The sequence below is a fragment of the Vespa mandarinia genome, chromosome 6 (genome assembly GCF_050613455.1).
Source record: "Vespa mandarinia isolate Hongniang chromosome 6, ASM5061345v1, whole genome shotgun sequence".
NCBI lineage: Eukaryota > Metazoa > Arthropoda > Insecta > Hymenoptera > Vespidae > Vespa > Vespa mandarinia.
Genome location: NC_140815.1, coordinates 5,358,513 through 5,378,116, shown reverse-complemented (window position 1 = coordinate 5,378,116; position 19,604 = coordinate 5,358,513). Strand labels below are relative to the sequence as shown.

Genomic DNA, 19,604 nt, shown 5'->3' with positions numbered 1-19,604 from the left:
TTTTAATTAACCAATATCATTAACTCAATGTAATTTCATAATAATTTGATAGTATTAAAATGATTTCATGATAATCATGTGATAATCGCATCTATGAAACCGTTAGATTTTCCTATAGACTGTGAGCGAGTTCAATCGATTTCCCATTCGAACAGAAAGTTTGACGTCTCCCGTGAGAAAACGTATTTCGATGAACTCGGTAGGTACTTTCGCGAAGCTGACGCCGTTATAGAGAGGTCGATAGGAGGGTCTACGAAAGGCAATGAAGGACGTTCGATATTTTCCTTCTCGTGCTCGAGGAAAGCAAGCGGAAACGTTCCTAACGTGGCTTCCGCGAAAGTGGGAGAACTCTACTCCGAGGACTCGCTAAAAGCTACGAGCGGAATGGTTAAACGAACGAATCGATCGTCGGTAGTACCGCTGGAATGGAACGAGTTCCATTAATCCAAGGACCTTTAATTAGGGAACGACCGTGACAAACGTTGGAAATTTTTATCTAAACCTTCTTCGTTCGGCGAACTCCTCGAGGGGATAATTTTTCCGCTATATTTCATTTCCTTTCTTTTTCGCCCCTTTTTCCGCGGCGGAGACCCTTCTATTCGGGACGAAGTCTCGAAAAGTCTCGAGAATCTCTACTCCTACCATCAGCGTTTAAAGGACCATGCATTTATCGCAGGTTCGTGCCATCTGACCCTAAATTGTAGCCCGAGGAACTCCTTTCCATTACGTCTTCCATTGTTTCTCTCGAATATAAAAAGCCCGCGGCATCTTCGTCACATTAAAGCGTTTAACCTTTCCGGATATGCCTCGAGTCGTAACTTCTCTACTAACGCTATTTCTTTTTATCTTACGATGATTACGATAATTTGAAGTATAGTAGCTTGCTCGATAATATGAACTTTTCGATGTTTCATAGTAATCTAATTATATATGCATGACAGATTGACTGAATATTCGCGAAAAGTCAATGAAGTTTTCATAATCTCTTTTAATACGATTTTATGCGGTTATGTTCCCAAGAGAGATATTTAGGACTGTCATTAAAGGATAAAAGATGCAATTTTACTATCGTTAAGTAGCGATTCTAAGAAAAAAGAGAAAAAAGCAAAGGAAAGTATAGGTATCGTTAGGTTCCACTCGTCAACGAGATTACCATTAACTCGATAGTTCGTCCCACGAGTCTCGAGGAGCCTGAAGGAGCTAAACTCGCTCCTTGTTACGAAGAGGACTTGCCTCGTTTCTACAACGAGGTTATCGTTAACCCAATAGTTAAGTGCAAAGAATCTAAAGTAATTCTATGTTAGAAATCTCTTTCCATCTATTCACCGATAATGGAGCCTTGAATTTGATATACTTGTATCTATACGAGTTTATATCGAAGTGCATATATCACCAAAAATCTGAGAGGTCAGGTGGAATCTCGTTTAACTATCCGCACCCGCGGGAAATGAATGTAATTTCATTAGACGCTGCAACGAACCAATTACCGAGAGTACCTAGTCCTCTACGGTATACGGATTTCGAAGGCAATAAGTCAAGGATAATAATCGTAAAAGATGGTGAAACGTAAATTGTTCCAAGATTTTATCGATAAACCTATCTTGATTAGATCCTATATATTTTTATAACGACGAAAAAAGAGAGATTTATAAAAGCGAGAGAGAGAGAGAGAGAGAGAGAGAGAGATAGAGAGATAGAGAGATAGAGAGAGAATGAGGAGAAATATGCTCGGCTAATGATACTGCAAGAATACTAATGATAATGAAAGAATAGCGCTAAAGGGATTTCGCTTCATGGTCCAAACTAATTTACCTCTAGAAAGGATACACGTGTCCATATGTCGACGACACGTGTGCTCGAACTTGCAAGCGAACGTTACACGTGTGCAATGAAAGGACGAACGGATGCGACACTTCTCGAAAAATCCCACGCTATATCAAACATTCTTGTCGTTTTTCTTTCATTTCCATTACATAAATTATTCAATATTTACCATGTGTATTCCATTAATTATACATTAGTTATGCTTTTGATTTATTTTCATTGAACGTTATAAGGTTCACGTAAAGTTAATATAGTGCGACAGGGCGCGTTACATCATACGGGACAGTATAATATATCGTATGGATTTATCATATAAATATGAAAAGTAGAAATCAAGGATGATTTGCAAATTTTCACGGATAATGCGAATATTCGCTCGTCGATTTGAATCAATGATATATGATGAGTTTCGTTGAAGTCATTAGAAAATTATTCATTCCGAGGAGGATCGATAAAATTCTTGCCTAGATAACAGAATTTCGATTTGTAAATATCATTAATGGCGAATTCCTAAGGGAAAGATAATAGAGAAGGCGACATTTGATAATTGACTGGAGTTTTGGAAAATTTTGAGGTCTGTAATTAAAAAGCTTTCATTGAATATGAAATTAATGATCGAACTATTCTATATCGATTTTATAATGTATTATTCTCCTTCTAATTGCGGTTATGGTATGTATCGGGAAAAGTTTCAAAGTATAAACGTTTGGAGGCTACTCTCGTGATACTCATCCATTAAACATTAATTTCGATATCCTCTGCGGAGAACGAACGGTCGAGCAAATAAATCAGCGGAAAAGTTCTACCGTACGGTAATTTACACGAGTAGTTTAGTGTCTCCTTTTCCGACTTCTCTTCGTCCTCCTCTCTTTCTCTTTTCCCAACGTCTCGTTTACACAACATGATAGTTAAAAAGGAACATTCGCACGGGCGAAAGCACGTACGTCTACCCATTTTAACAAATTATTTTCCACCCTCCGCTTCTATTCTCTTGCATTTTTACCTAAAGCATCTTTCTCTATTCTTTCTTCATTCTTTTTGCCTCAACGACGAAGAAGAACAGTCGTAATGATGTTGCGAGAATTAATAAAAATGATAAAACGTTAAGCGTACCGAAATGAGATTTCTTTTTAACATTTATCATTGTTATATCAACGATCACAATGCTCTTTTTTTCACTTTTCATTTCTTTTAACCTTTTACATACGTTAACAATCGTAGTTTTGATCGTACATATGTATACGCTGATACTTATTTTTATTTAGCTAACGCCGAATATATAATAATATTTGAATCAATTTTTCTCGAAATTAATGATGTAAATGAATCGATCATTTCGACGATTACGACAAGATAAATTCATATAGCTTGGATATACTCACCCGGATGGTCAGGTTCGTTATTGTTTGCATCTTCGTCCAAGGACGTTGTCCTCTCCGATTGCGCATCAGCCAGAGTCGATACCTCGAAGCACGTCACCACAATCAATATCCACAGCATACTGGCAAACAACGTCTCTTGTCTACTTCACCCACGAATCATCCTCGTAAAACTCACGAGGCCCACGTCGTATTCCGTTGGAGGAGCTCGCACGTAATGTTCGATCTCCTATCGCACTGTCAAAAAATATCTACGTTGATTATATATTCGGACGAATGATCCAAAATGTAAATAGAATCAAATCGATAAAAGGAGATAGTTATAGACTATCGGTGTGTTCTAAAAGTAATCAGTGGAATAATTGAAGATACCATCATGAAAATCAAATTATTGCAACTTGTCGATCGGTGAGAGAGGCAAATTGAATTTCGCACGGTTGGCTTAGTCGACGAGCGCTGGCTCGTCTTGAAAGATTTCATCGGAACACTTTTCCATGGCGAGGCATGGCGATCCACTTTCCTTGATCCTTATTCAGCACACCCTTTTTATTTTCTTCCTTGGTGAAATCTAGACGGTATGTCCCGACGTTTTTCGAAGAAGAAAGAAAAAAGTTACTGGCGAAGAAAAACGATTCTTCTCGCGGCTGGATATCTCTTTCTACTATCTTTCTTTTCTTTTCGAAATCGATCCGGTAGAGTGAAAGCAACTAGCAAAACGAATATTTCATCTTTTTTTTCGCATCATTCTTTACCAATAAGTACCTATATATTGTATATTATACTCTTTTATGTTAATAATTACATTTTATAACGTTCTTTTTTTAATTAACGTAATATTGATCGATCGATGAACAATCGTACACTTGTCTCTCATAAATTCATTAATATCGTATACGTTTTGTAATACAGTTTGATAGACTTTCATTTTTTATTTTTTGCTTTTTAGAAAACACAATCGATTCAGATTTAAATTAGATGTAAGTATAAATAAAGTCTCTTACTACGTTCAAAATTGATATTATTGAGAAGCGTTAGATCGTACATGTTATTTCTTTTCCCATTACAGGACACGTCCGATGTTCTCGGCAGTTTGCAAGTACTTTTTGCTCTCTCTCCTTCCGCTCTTTCCTTTTCCTCTTGAGCTTTCCTTGAGACGAGAGGACGTGGACAAAGGTTTCCGTTTGTGTAAGTGCGACAAACGTACGGCAAAAGAGAGTCGCGTCCTTCTGACGTGTACCACATCGGACAGGCGGACTCACTTTTCTCGTACTTTCTAGCGAACATTATGTGGACCGACTACGTGACATAAACTCTGTCCGCTTGGAACGGACCCGCCCTACACTTCTATGCGAGATATTCGTCGACGATGTCGTCTTCTTTCTAATCCTGTTGTACTGAAGAATTGACTAGTCGTCGTTTCCTTCGTACATCGTATAAAATAGCGCCCTTTCATTTTTAAATTCACGTTGTACCTTGAAAAAGACTATCTACCGTTTTTCGTCTTATCGTGACCTGTCTAAATCGCAAAACTTTGAAACTATTCCAACACGAGCATTCTCGCATAAGTACATACCTATGTAACGTAGAGTCACGTACAGTGTAAACGACTCGTTGAAGAACGAGATATGAGAAACTTGGATGTTAGTGTAAATCATTCCTTTGGTGATAATAGCATATTGTCAGAAGAAGCGGGAAAAAGCATTCAAAGAAATGCATCAGAATCATTCAAGAATGATTTTGATTTCTTATAAAAGTTGAACGGTAAAGATGTCGAGGAATCTCATTCGGTTTTAACTTATTGACGATGAGGCCATTAACAGGACCATTAACAGGATCGAATTTAAGAAAGAAGCGATTATTACGAATCTTTGAAGTTTCAAAGTCTCATAGATGTCAAATACGAGAATTATTGTTTGATAATCAAGTAAATGCAGTTGAATAAACGCGAACGAAGAGATTGCAAGAAGAAGATAATTACTATATTCAGGACGGTAACGTACAATAGAATTTAGAGGATAAAGAGATTAATATATCCAATAAACGATATATTTGTAATAATAAATAGAGATAACATTTATAACAATGTATTCCAGTGTAATAATAAATTAGTGAATTGCTTTAATAATCGAAAATTTAACATTTTTCTTATAATATACGATATAATCGATTATAGCATTCAAAAGGAGTAGTAATATAAGCATTGTTTATCCAAATGTTTCAGTTAAAATGTAATTCGAGCATAATAGATTTGCCAATAATCATTATTTATAAGATTTAATTTTCCGAATGACGTTCATTTTTCATAGAAACAAAACGTGAAAACATAATCTATGCCTTTAAAATCGCTCGATTTGCTTTAAGAACAAAAACACTATGACGTACTCGGACGTTAAGTTAAGCGTTAGGAAAATTCAATGTAATTTACATTTCATGGTTGCGCACGGTTCAATAGCTGCAGTTGAAAATGCGAGATAGGCGGCCATTTCGTTGGAATTGCGAAAGAACGCACTGAACGATTTTTGGGCAAACGGCGCGCATAAAGGGTAGAACGATAATGACAAAATACAGCGATGATCGGTGCCATTTCTCACGCGTCGTGAATTGCAATGCATTTTCCATCGACGCGCGCCGTCGAACCAATTTCCGAACGCGCCGAACTACTCCCAACGGGGATTTATCGTACAACGAAATCGTTAAGAACGCATCGATCAATGAAACAAACTGAAAATATGGCTGAAAGAGAATGAAGTAGTGCGATACGTTATATTCATTCGCGTTCTATTGCTTAACAGAGAAAAAAAGAATTGTAACGTCAACATTGTGGTACTTTTGTAACAAAAAGTATTTTTGAGATTGTTCTAGCTTTTCTCTATATATATATATATATATGCATGTAGTAAAATGGTTATCACTCTGGTGCCATTCGAATGTTTTGTAAATCGATACGATTCTTCGACGTTGATTCCATAGGTAGTTAGACATATTTATATTGTTTTTGATGACTACTTTCAATGTAATCAAGTCGGAATTGAATTGGTTTTTTTCTGAAATCGAACTTTTTAAAAGAAAATAATCAAACAATGTCCAATGATGATTTTCTTATCGTCGAAAAAACGTAATGGGATTTTTCGGCCGACTAAAATTGAAAACGGCAATAAGCATCAAATTTTTATAAACTCCTGAGAAAAATCTTCTTCTCTCCAAAAATTCTTCTATATTCAAACGAGTTTCCTATTATTTCTTTAAAGATCTGTTTGATCGCACGACGAACATGAGTGGCTGCGAGACATGTTTATTTCCTTTTTCCATTTAACATTTTAAACATCGTTTATCGTAAATTGTTTCATTACGTGGTAATTTCAAAGGAAAATTTTCACGACGCAACCGTCGACAACGTCGTTAAAAGCGAAGCCTTTATCGTAGAATGTCGTGTGCGCGAACGAGCATTTTGTTAACGTAGATAACGTCGGACATGTGTCATCGAAAATCGAAGGCGTATTCGTTTTGATGCACTTTCATGTTCTTTTTCATTGCATGTTTCTTTGTATCTTGTAACGTATCCTATTTAAAAGAATTGACGTGAAAGAAATGAAACGAAAAAAACCAAAAAGCAATCTGTTAATTACCTAAGCTGAAAAAATTTGTATTCGAAGAAAGCTCGGTAGAGAGAACGATCAGCCTTCAGTTGATCGATACTGGTACATCCGCTGTTAGTTTACTTTATCGAAGTCGACATAATCTTCCTTTACGTCTTCCGTCGGTCGCGCGCGATCGTTTAGTTAGACGTGGCGCGGCTCGCGTTAGTCGATTCACGAACGTAGAAGCAAACACGTGGTTCGAGAAGAGCCGAGCGTAATCATCGGCTTTCCGATTCCGGCTTTTTTCTGCACTATTTTCACTGTGATTTTGGTTATCTCGTCGTAACGCGACACGATTATGCACCTTCGTATCTCACCGTATTCCTTCTTCGTTCCGTCTCCTCGCGCACCCCGCACGCGCTGTTATCCACGATATTTCCGATCGATATTCGCTCGCGCGACGTTTTAACTTTTTCTCAAATTTTTTATTAAAATCGAAAGATACTGATTCCTTTTTTCCTTTCACTTTGCACTTTTTACTAATTTTCGTTATATCTCTTTCCCTCTTTTTTTTTTACGCGTTAATACGCGTTCCTCTTCCTCGTTAACTCTCGTCAAACTTCACTTCCCTTTGTAACGTGATGTTCGTACGTTAGTCGAGAGAATTTCTCTCTTTCTCTCTCTGTCTCTGTCTCTCTCTCTTTCTTTCTCTCTCTCTCTCTCCCTCTCTTCGTCGAAGGATGCACGAAGCGCGCGCCTCGAGCTCCGCGATGTCACTGGATGCTGCCGGTAAAGTTACGCGCACGGACGAGCACCCCTTGCGTCCGACCTCCCGTTCATCCCCGTCCAACCGCGTCCGCGCACCCTCGTTCACTCTCGCTCGCGACCAGACCGTCCCACGCTCCCTTTTTCTCGGCACCCATCTGCCCCTCCTTCGTCACTCTCTGCTTCGTGCAAGCTCGATAATCTTCGTTCGAGTTGACGACGCCGAATCTCGAGGCCGAACCAAGTAGAAAAGGGGGTTAGATAAGGACCAAAAAATAAAGAGACAGAGAGTAGAAGAGGTAGAGAGAGAGAGAGAGAGAGAGAGAGAGAGAGAGAAAGAGAGAAACAGAGAGAGAGAGAGGGAGAGAGAGAGAGAGAGAAAGAGTGAGCTTCTCCGTCCGTGACGAAGATTGGAGCACTTCCGGTCGGCTGCACGACGACGCGCGCGATATGCATCCGGTCGGTGCAGCCTCCTTCTTGCGAGAACGATTATTCGAGATTAACGAAGCGCAGTCGCAATCCGGTTCTTTTCGTTAGACCTCTTCTACCCTCTTCACTCTCTCTCTCTCTCTCCTATTCTATATCCTTTTTCTTTACCGTTATTATTAATTACTTTTTTTTCTTTTCGCGAGCAGAAGAAACTAATAAACGTTAATTAAAGTTACCACTGAACATCGAAATCTCGATGAACGCGGAGTACGTTTAAAAGCAAAAGAAACTTTTTAATATCGAGAACGGAATTGCCATTCACCGTTAGTATCTATTTTTATCAACTAGCTTAGAACATGAAAGTTTTTCTTTTTTTTCCTTTTTTCTTTTTTCTTTTTTTTCAGTGTCTTTTGTCGCGGACATTGTGATTTGACGACACGCTCGTGGTCGACGTTGGTTAATGAATTTTTTAAACGAATCACGCTCGATCGATTTTTCGCAGAAGCTAAAATTTGTTTCGCTCGAGTTAAAACTAACAGAAAAGAAAAATGTAGTCCCGTTATTTTATATTACAAATGAACTTTTAGCTCCTTCGTTTTGTATATCGGATGTACGTTAATTAATAAGTCGTAAATCGTACCTCGTTTTTCCTGAGCGTCCTTTAGTAGAGTTTAATTAGCCGTAAGAAATTTTCCTTTGATAGGACGTCTCGAGTCAGATGATCGTCGTCGGGCCGGAATAGATAGAGTACAGTGTAGAAATTTACGGACGAGATTGTAATTAGCATAGCGTGAAACTTAGGATACAGTTTCCGAGTGAGTTTGGTCGACGACTGTGTTACCGAACGTGTAACGCGCAGAGGCGGATAGTTAAAGGCTAATTTGTAGTGTAGGGACAAGCGCAGCGCGTGATCGTATAGAAAGTAGCTCGTTAGATCGGTTGGTTCAGGTAAAAGCCTAATTACCATATCAGTTGATTGGCCGTTAGGGATGGCTCGTTGAACGATATTCTCGTTGCCTTGGGCGGTTTGTCGATCGACGGTCACAGTGAGTCGCGCGTCAATCGCAAGGTTATACGTAAGCTTATACCCCTATCATGTCGAAATTCTCTTTCCCTTTCTACTCCTTCAACCATTTCTATCTTGCTTACTTATCTCCTTTTGGAGCTGCACGAAAGTGATTTGTAAAGATACTTATTCTATTATATATCAACAAATTTGCTCTAACTAATTATGCGGTATCTCACCTATTGTCACTCTTATTTTATTAAGTTTAATAGAAATTCTTGCCTTTGATTGTCTTCCTATCAATTTCGCAAAATGTGATTTTCTCTGTTTCGTTCTCGAGTTTGTCCGTTGATCTTGTCGAATAGTGTCCTTTTGATCGTATTTACCAAGAAGTATTCCATCTATTTCGTAATTGCTAGGAAACTTGATCATAGAACAAGTTATACTGTAACTAAGTATCAAGTCAGAATGTTTCTGCTCGACATTTTGACCCCTTATCTCAGATTTCGAACTGTCGAGGGTTTGCCCTTTCTCGACAAGTTTTCGTTGGAGAAACATCTTATAAAAGAGGTTACGTTAAAGTAACACCGACTAATCTTTTTGCAAGACTAGCAATATTTAAAGACATAGAATTTGAAAGTCGAATAAAATCGACAAGATATAGTGTAATAAAGAAATACTTAGAGTAGTTACCCTACTTGTTCGTAGAGAAGAAAAATTAAAGGAAGATAAGATTTTCCTCAGACGTCGACTCATATTTTATTCAACAATTATTCAAGTTAATGTAATAACTTAATAATAATTAAATAATTATTAATGTCTCAGGAACAAATAGAATGAGTTACTGAAACTAATTAACGTTCGTTTCGATAAGGTTTGAGAGTTTTTCGATACTCATCTAATCCTAAGTATCAAATCTCCATGATAAGATTTAAACATAATTTTTTATTACATGAGATTAAAATATGATGAACTAGTTGGATCCAAGAAAATGTTATCTTTTTCATTCTGTGTGTCATAGCTATTCCACTTTTTTCTATCTACGTTGAGACTTTTTCTATCAACGTTTCTTTTCAATATCAACGTTTGTATTTCCTATGGGAATTGATGGATTGATAGAAATCAACTCCTTTCCTTCTTCAAAGATGACTCACTTTATACAATTATTATACAACCATTTTTTGTACTTACGTTAGACATGTAATGTGGATATCACCAATTATTTTAACATGTGCCAATTATTTTAAGATTTGATGTAATTTCTTTATTTATCAAGAGTTATTTACAATTACTGTATTAACAGAACTTTCTCGATAATGAGCAATGCAAAAAATATGTTCATTCCTAGAAAATTTCTCGACTGATAATTATTATTTTCTTTGTTTTCATCGAAATTCTCGAATCTAAATCGAAATTAAATGTCATAGAAATTGTTTTCTTTTTCGAGTAAAAGTTTATTTTTACAGACGTACAAGCTTAGTACATTTATTCGTATAACAATGAGATCATTATGAATTATATTGAATATAATGAAAATATTTGTGTTATGAAGTAAAGCATTAAAAGATACCTGTTATTCGACCGATATTAATATATTGGTTCATTTTGTTTTTCACTTTCTTTATAACATTCGATTCGATAAAAGACAATGATGTGTAAATCTTTTCTTTATTATTGGAGTTCGAATTTGTCCAGAGTTATGAGGTAGTTTCGAACAAATAAAGAGGAAACTGTTTTTGAATACTGTTTTTGAAACTGTTTTTAATAAAGAAAATAAGAGAACATAGATTTTTCAAAGTCTGAAATAATCTCAAGCAACAACAGATTTTTTGGCATCGAACATATAACAAGGAAAAGTATGCCCAATCGATTATCATAATATGCCAATTTCAGTGCATTTTTCTATATGTTTCATTGCGTTAAGAGAGAATTCTTGCACAGCCGATCGCGGTTTAAACCATTTGAGAACTTCTTCGGTTCACTGTTTCTAACGATAACTCCGAAAGTAATTTGATTGATAACAATAAGTTATCTTTAAGCGAAACAAATAGAATTGTAAGATCTATCCTTATGAGTTTTCTTACTGCAATAAGGAAAACTTTATAATTGGCAATCGAATGAAAATTGACGAGTAAGAAAACAATAGGAGGAAATAAACTTCGATGAATTTCTTCGATTTTATGATATTATCTATGAGATGATTGATCGAATCAGATCGTAGATCGAGTTCTCGATAAATCATCATAATAAACTAATTTCAGTGCCTTTCGAAAGTTGTATCACATAAAACAGAATTGTTACGTTTCATTTCATCCTTCATATCTCTATACATACATTGCTCCCCTACAATGTATTTTTGAGATAGCATAATTTTATCGAGAATAATGCCATCTATTTATAACTATTTTCTTCCATTATCGTATCGTAATTCGTACTTCGTATTATTCATTCGTACATACCTATCTATATCCAGTTATCACAAAAAGTATAGAGGATAATTCATTTACTCTTTACGATGCTTATTCTGATAGAAATATTATTCAATCGGAAGACAAAAACAAAAATCATTCGTGACATTTTCAGATATAGGTTCACATATATATATATATATATATATATATATATATATATATATATATCACTTACATACCTACATACATACGTACGACACAGTTATCATCCTCATGACAATATATAACCAATGAAAGCGTAAATAGCATAGGTCTTGGTACGCTGTACTACCCGTTATACCTAAGACATTTCTCATTGTCGTGGTCTCATACTCGAGCCATCGCATCGACTTGCTTTAGCGTTCTCATAGCTTCTTCATTCCCCTTCCTTCTCCATCAACGACGCCTTTCTCTTTCTCTCTCCTTACTTCTATATCCAACCATCCCACTCTCTAGTGTTTCTATTTCGCAGTTCTCTTCCTCTCATGGTATACGGATGAATCAATTTTCAAACCGTTGCCATGAATCAAACTTATCGATGCTTTTGCCTTTCTCTTCGACTCTCTCGCAGCCATCCAACACCACAAGCCATAAGTATTTATATTGAATCTGAGCTTCGCTTGTCTTTTGCAAATAATTCGCGAATAGTTTCTCAAGTAATGACAAAAGAAAAGTAGGTTTCTTTATGGATTAAAATAATATTGAGATATAGGTATAGATATCAGTGTAAGATAAAATTTTAATTGGTAATAGAAATAGATACTTTATATCAGAGTTTGACATGGATAATTTGTGACTAAAAATTTATTTTAAAATATTATAAGTTCTTATGCAAGTAAATATCGATAGATTTGATTTCAAACGTTTAATCCAATATTCGATATTCGGATAACATTTACTTGTAAATATATTCGTTAATTGCTTTTTACACTTCATTGCCTATAATTATTTAATACAATCGTACCTTATTAATAATTTTTGCAATCCTTTCAATATTTCATCTTGTTTTGTTCAACGTTTCGATTCATATGTATTTATCACAATATAGCCATCGAGGAATATTTCCGTATATGTAAAAGGAAGCGTTCGTGTTATTTTTATCGTGTCATAATTTCTTTTTTAGCGGTATTTCGTCATTGAATTTAACGAGCACTATGCGCGTACGTAGAATATCGTTTCCAATCTCGCGCCCTCAAAAATCGAACGTAAGTATTTTATTTGTAGATTTTTATAACCCGATTCGGTCGAAGGAAAAGCCGTTCTATTGCGACGTTCGTCGTAACATTTTAATGCGACTCTGCCTTCAAAGCTCTATTTTCTGATTTTCGTTCAAAATTGATTTGACTCGGGACGGAGACGTCAACCCGACGATGAAAGTGTACTATCAGTAATGTCGGCAATAAATTGGACAGTATCGTTTTAATCGGTTGGTGCATTTGAAAAAGTAGGACACTGCGGTCGACGCTCCTCAATTGTTCTTTTCTCTCTCTCTCTCTCTCTCTCTCTCTCTTTTTCTCTTTTTGACTTTTATCTTTTTTTTTAAATTCTAACCTCCAGACCTTCGATTACATAGTTGCAACGTTAATCCATGACACCCAGAACAAGTCGAGTATACCCGTTCGTCACTCTGAGAGTTGAGACAGTTCTGTCGTGAAACAGTTCCGCAACTTTCGTAGTAAATTTTTCACGCCATGTCCAACTGACTTATTAATTTAAAACATTGTATCCCACTAACTTATTTAGTTCCTTCTCTTTTTGTTACCTCTCTACCTTACTCTAAATAATTCTTCGACTTTTATTTATCAAGCTGTAGCTACGATACCTTTCTTTTTTCATCGATAATTGTAATTTTACAAGTTCGTAGATATACAAATATATCAGTCAAATTTCCATTATATTTGACGCCTTCGAAGAGCTTATCAAAAATCAATTTGAAATTTGCAAAGGTCGGAGAAGTATACTTTAAAATTAAGTTATAACTTAAAATGATAGGATGGATTAAGAAAAGTCATTTACGAGACGTCACTTGGCCCTTTTACTATACATGTATATTACAATACTTCCCTCTCTTGTCATATATGTAATGAATGTTTTAAGGAAATATTATAAGAAAGTATAATATTGAGAATTTTAATATAAAATATATATAAATATCTGAAGACGTTTCGAAAATAATCTTTCTTTTTCATTTTATTTTAAATTAAAATTAATTTTGATCTCGCTTCGTTCAAAATTATTCATTAAAATGATGCCGTACTCGAAAAAGGAATGTGAGAAACACGTTAGCATTGCGAGAATGAATCTCTCTAGACATGGCATACGCTTTTTGAGAGTGCAAATTGCTTGGCAAATGAGTAATCCCGCGGATAAAGGAAGTTTGAAAGGAGGAAAAGGAAAATAGAGATCCCTTCTCGTAAACATTCAGTCTAGGTAGGTTTAATCAGAAGGACGGATTTATCAAATGAGGTTGCTTCAGATCTTTCTCCTTTCTCTCTTTCTTCTCCTCTTTTTTTTTCTTTTTTTTTTCTTTCTTCGATTTTTTTTTTCTATCCAAGAAGAATGTTACGTTCTCCTTTGTTGAGAAAGAAGCGACGGAAATACTGTATCGCATCGATTACTATCGGTAAAAACAAGTCTCTTGAGAAGAAAACTTTCTTGAAAATCCAAGTTTCACAATTGCAACTTTCTCGCCGTCTTGCGTCGTTTCCAATGCCTATCCTCCCCCTATCGGTTTTAATTAATAATTGCCAACGGAGCTACTTTACCAAAGTTCTTTATCGAAGTTTCGAATAATTGTATCCATTTTATATTTTTTACGTATCTTTAAATAAGTAATAGTCGTATACTCGCTGCGTGCAATCATTGTAGGATCGATTCGATGAAGGTCATAAGCAAAGAATTAATTACGTTATGGTTGAACGATAGATCTTAGATTGCATTTGAACGATTTATATATTTATACCAGTTGAAATTTGATAAGTAATTTATTTTGTTTAAGTGAAAGAATTTTAAGAAATCTTATTATTTCATTATTTCTTTGACATTGTTAAAAAATCGAAGGCCTTAATATATGAAGATCTCTTTGGAGATGGACATTGTTCAGATCTGATGTTCTCATTGTTTCTTATATTCCTCGAACAATTAAACAATTATTTGAGACATTGAACTGAAAAAATAGTAAAATAAATTCTTACGAGGCAATATTGACAGAAACTCAAGAATATCTGCAGTGTTGGAAAGCATCAAAAATACAGAGAGAACATTTTGCTGAGCTATTGTTTGTATTACCGTTTATATCTGCCCCACCTTAAAATCAATACTTATAACATTCATCATCAAAATATCTTGTGAGATATTTTGTCGTTCATATCGGTTTTAGTAATGAATCCTGTAAATGATATTTTATATTATTTCATAATTAAAAAATACATATATATATATATATATATATATATATCACCTCTTCGAAATGATCGTTTTCACTTACATGATACTGTAATCTCTGCATTTTTGCGTTAAGTTCCAAGAAGAAGGATGTTGTAGAGTTCTACGAAAAACGTATAAGGAAGGAAAAGAAAATAGGAGGATACTAAAGTAGAAAAGAGAGGATAGTCATAAATCGTACCTTGTTGCACGAACATCGAGATAGGATGTTCTTTTCGATACGAAGATCTTTCATCCTCCGGATTTTGAGAACTTAATCAGCGTTTCAGCATTTCGCAACAGTATTATGCTATTGCATATCAGAATTCTTTTTATAGATTATTTTTCCAAGTATTTACGTACGTGAAAAATTTTTCCTCTCGATATGATTTTTATCGGGCTGACATTACAACCAATTAATAAAAAGCAATTTATTCTTTATCCGTAGAAAATTTTTGTTGCTTTTATTGATATAGAAAATTATTTTCGAAAAAATGGATCGTACGAAGAGATTGATAACAGGTAATTTAATTCAAAAATTATTATACATTTTGATTAATATAATAAACACAGTAGATATAAAAATGAATTCAGTAACCTATGATGAAATTATTTGAATAATTTTACAAAGGAAAAATCACATTTGAATAAACTATTAGAATGATTTGAAAACATCAAATAAATTGAATCCTTAACACTGAATCGGTGATTCTCTTGTTCGCTCAATCACATATTATTAGGTTTTTGCGAGAGAAATTGTAAAACCAGCAATTTATTCTTTTTTTTTCTCTCGTGAACTTCATTCGGAAAATTTGTAAAAAATGAGAGTCCACATATTATATATTGTTTTTAATGTGATGTTGATTTATGTATCGTATCGCGTTTTGAAATCGTAACAATCGATTATTAATTATTTCTTTTCTTTTTCCAATTTTATAATATTAACACTACGTAACTATAAATTTTATATATATCTTGGATAAAAGGAAGAACGTGTTTAATTAAATTATTATTCTGAAAGAGTTAATCATAAAAAAGAGCAAACACCTTCGATATTCTAGACGAAAAGAAAATATGTGTTTTACTCCATTCGCAAGCTCTTTGTTACTTTAGCGCCTTTTAAGTCTTAATCCAAGCATCGTTATTGCGAATGGATCCTAAATGTGACAAAACGTGAGGTAACGAGTATAGTCGGTAAAAGTAAAGGAAAATCAAAGAGGGTCAAGAGAATAGAAAGATCTTTATCAAAGTCCACAACTTACTCAATTATGGCTTTGAACTCGTAGGACGACTTTTCTTTGTATACATTCTTACAACGTAGTGCACTTTTCAAACGATGAAGTCTGTTGTCTGAGTAAACGAGGTCGATATGTTAGCGATAAAATTTCGAAAAGATTCACGTTAAAAATGTTTTCTGATTATTTTTGAGTTTTTGATTCTATAAAAGAAAGAAAAAAAAAAAAAGATGAGCAATGAAGAAGAATGGGATAAAGTTATGTTTTTGTCACTCTTAATTAATAGTCTCTCTACCTTATCGAATAGAGTAGAGGACGCATTGTGCGTCCTTTCCTCCTTTTTTTTTTGTAGGAATTTCCGTGTCGGACTGAATAAGCCATAGCTTATGAGCTTCCATAGATTATTGCATTAGCCGAAGAAATAGTTCAATGTGGGGGAGAAAAAGAGAGATGAACGGAAAAGAATAAAAAAAGGGAAAAGAAAGAAGAAAAAAGTAAAAAGAAAAAGAATGATCTCTTTAATATTGAAGTTGTAACGCGTACCTGCCTATTGCGGCGCGTTATTGCATCAACATCACGTTACTGTAGCCACTCGAATTTCAATTATCATTGATTCTTTACCTCTTCCTTTCCCGCCCTTTCCTAACTCCCCTTCTGGTAGTGACGACTGACGGGAATCCGCCCCACTCTGACGAATGTTTCGCTTTCTCCAACGCAACAACGACGCGATAGCTATAAATCGATAACCGTTCCAATAACGATCGACAACGTTCGGCCACGGTCGCACGACACGCATTGGTCTCGGTTTAAATGACAAGGGGGATTAATCGTTTCTCCCTCCCTAGCTATTTCTCCTTCCCAATACCTTCCCCCGATCGTACCACTTTGAATCTCGTTTATTTCTTTCCCACTCTCTTTTTCTCTTCCCTCTCCCCCTCCACCCTCAACCCCACTACCTTTATATATGCACCTACCTGTCCAACCATCCATCGTCCATCCATTTATTCGTCTATCCGCATATCTATCCGTCTGATCGGCCGTCCATTCATCCATCTATTCATCTATTCGTTCACGCATCCATTCGACCTATCTGCATCGCTACTCGTTTATCCATCTTCTTGAGCGACGTTCCGCTCGTACTATGATTTGTTGACCAACATCAAGACTCAAGTTTGCCATGGCAGTAGTGAAATGAACAGCACGATCAGTTAAATATATGAGAATGGTGTTGTTTAACGCCCTCGACGATTTTCTCGAATCTCTACGCAATTATATTAAACATCGTAAGTATTCAATAAAAAACGAGTCTCATTCGCAGTACGACAAGTTAGAATTGTCTTGGTTAATATCAAGGATCGAGAGATTTTTCAAATGGAAAAAAAGTAATCGAGAAAAATATATTTTAAAGATATATTGATTAATCACGTTGACCGATTTTTGGCTCGATTTTATATCGTGAAATAACTACACGGCGATCATAGTAACATCGATCTCCTATCTATACATATGATAACAATACTCTCCTTCTTTTTTTCTTCCTTCCTTCGATATCAACGAACTTACCACAATTCCGTACGATTCGCAATTCGGGTCACGCCGTTCACGTAACAAGAATTCTTCGAATGTTCTCTCGATGTTCAAGAGTGAATTTACCAAATAAAAATAGCATACCATTTTGTATTTGTTTTAGAATTATCGGCGTAACATTAAACATTGACTTTGTCGATAATATACGAAAGTGTTAATTCGATAAGAAATAGATTCGACGTTAGTGTTCATTTATCAATGAAGTAATTTAATCGAGTAAGTGGAGAAACGTTTAACTAATCAGCCACTTTCGAAATTCGTCATCCGATCAATGATTTATCTCAAGATTGGAACCTTTCATCAAGGAATTCATAGTGTAACAAAGTAATTTTTTCAAAGAAGTCCGTATCGCAAATTTGGCCCATTTAAGGACGAATTAAAAGGATAATATGATAGAAGCAGTAATCTCCTTTTTTTTTCGTAGAAAATAATTTGTACTCTGAATTTGGATGTTTTCAAAAATGATCTAAAAAACTGTTCATCTGATATGATGCAAAATATATTACTCGGTTTGTTAGAGTCTTGTCGAACTAAACATATTTGCTCTTTGACTCGAATATTTCAACTTTTCTTCCTAGTCTAATGTACATATATAACATATATGTACATGTACGTACAAACGTTTACTAATATAAAGCGACGAGAGGGAAGAAGATTTCGTTGAATGTAAAATACACGAAAATAAGCATCCACGAAGGAGAGTCGTTTAAAACCGTACAGACAGATCAATCGCAATATTTTCATTCTAAACTCATGACTATTTGCATGTTTAAATACTTTTCAAGAAGACTCGTATATGAAACTGAGTTTGGAAAAAGGTGAAGAAGAAATAAAAAAATAAGATAACCTCAGCTGTTTTTCCCCGTATCTTCTCCGTTATCGATCAGTTATTGAAATAGTTCCCTATTCCAGGGCGAAATATGTCTTATAAGTTATATTATAACTTGAGAAAGGTGTTGTAGTAGTTCGCAATAACGTTGGATATTGTTCATAAACAAATAATTGGAATGCTTTAAGATGCATATCTCTAGTAACCAAACTAATTTATTTATTTTTTTCATAGATCTAAATAATATAAACCTATAAGTAAACTAACGATTTAGTTCTTTAGCTTTTCAGCTTGCATGGTAAGATGTTTCAGGGTCGCGCGAATGTCTCTTGAGAGCTCTCGATTCGAAGATGCGGAAGGAGAAGGCAGAAATTCCTGAGGGAACCGCGAACCTCCAGTAGGAAGTGTTGCGGCTTACCACCAGTCCGATCCTCCGAATATAGTTCACCGAGTAACGAGCTACTCTCGGCCTCCTACGGGGGACAGATGCAGTTCGGAGGTTCTTGTGGTTCTATTGCAAATGAAACTCTTGGAACAATTATATATTACTTATGACTTTTCTGTTTTTCTTTAGCTGTTTACGAAGCCGAACCTTTCATTGAATTGACTTTTATATTCTTCGCTATTGTCCAATCAGTCACGCCGCATAGATGGGCGTTTTTCAAGTTTGCTGACCTTACGAATGTATCACTGACTTCCGTATTTTCAGTATAGGGAATCGATTAAATACCTTAAATCGTGCTGACTCGTACAGACGTGCATCTTTTTTCTGATTTCATCTGCTCTTCTCTTAATCTCAGTGTTTTTCAAAAAAAGTTCACGAGAAAAAAACTGGCTATAAGCTTGTAGCTTAACACACTGCGTTTTATGCAGTAAGATTTAAATTATCTCTTAACTTTAAACTTTACATTATTTGCATCAGCTTGGTTAAAACAAGCTCGTATGCGCATATTAATAATACATGAGTTGTACAAGCGTTGACAGGACGTAGGTGTGTCACGGAAATAGTGAGTTATATTAATTCAGTTTACAGGACGATAAATTGGAGAATAAGAGAAACTTCCGTTTTTCTCTTTTGGCTTTTTTTTCGAGACAGTGA

At 35.3% G+C, this 19,604-nt stretch overlaps 1 protein-coding gene across 3 annotated transcripts in view; it reads right to left on the bottom strand.

Moving 5' to 3' along the window:
• The window catches only part of LOC118440972 (MAM domain-containing glycosylphosphatidylinositol anchor protein 1), a 125,577-nt gene extending 108,711 nt beyond the window's left edge, over positions 1-16,866 (bottom strand). For 2 of the 3 annotated variants that reach the window (XM_085657674.1, XM_035864754.2), the window contains exons 1-2: positions 6,830-7,536; positions 3,207-3,440 (exon numbers count right to left, since the gene is read on the bottom strand). In XM_085657674.1, the coding sequence (XP_085513800.1) occupies positions 3,207-3,324 (118 nt within the window). In that variant the 5' untranslated portion in view covers positions 3,325-3,440; positions 6,830-7,536. Of the gene's footprint in view, positions 1-3,206; positions 3,441-6,829; positions 7,537-16,710 lie in introns of those variants that run through there. The other variant, XM_035864755.2, reaches the window with a different exon arrangement.
• Positions 16,867-19,604: the final 2,738 nt, after the last annotated feature.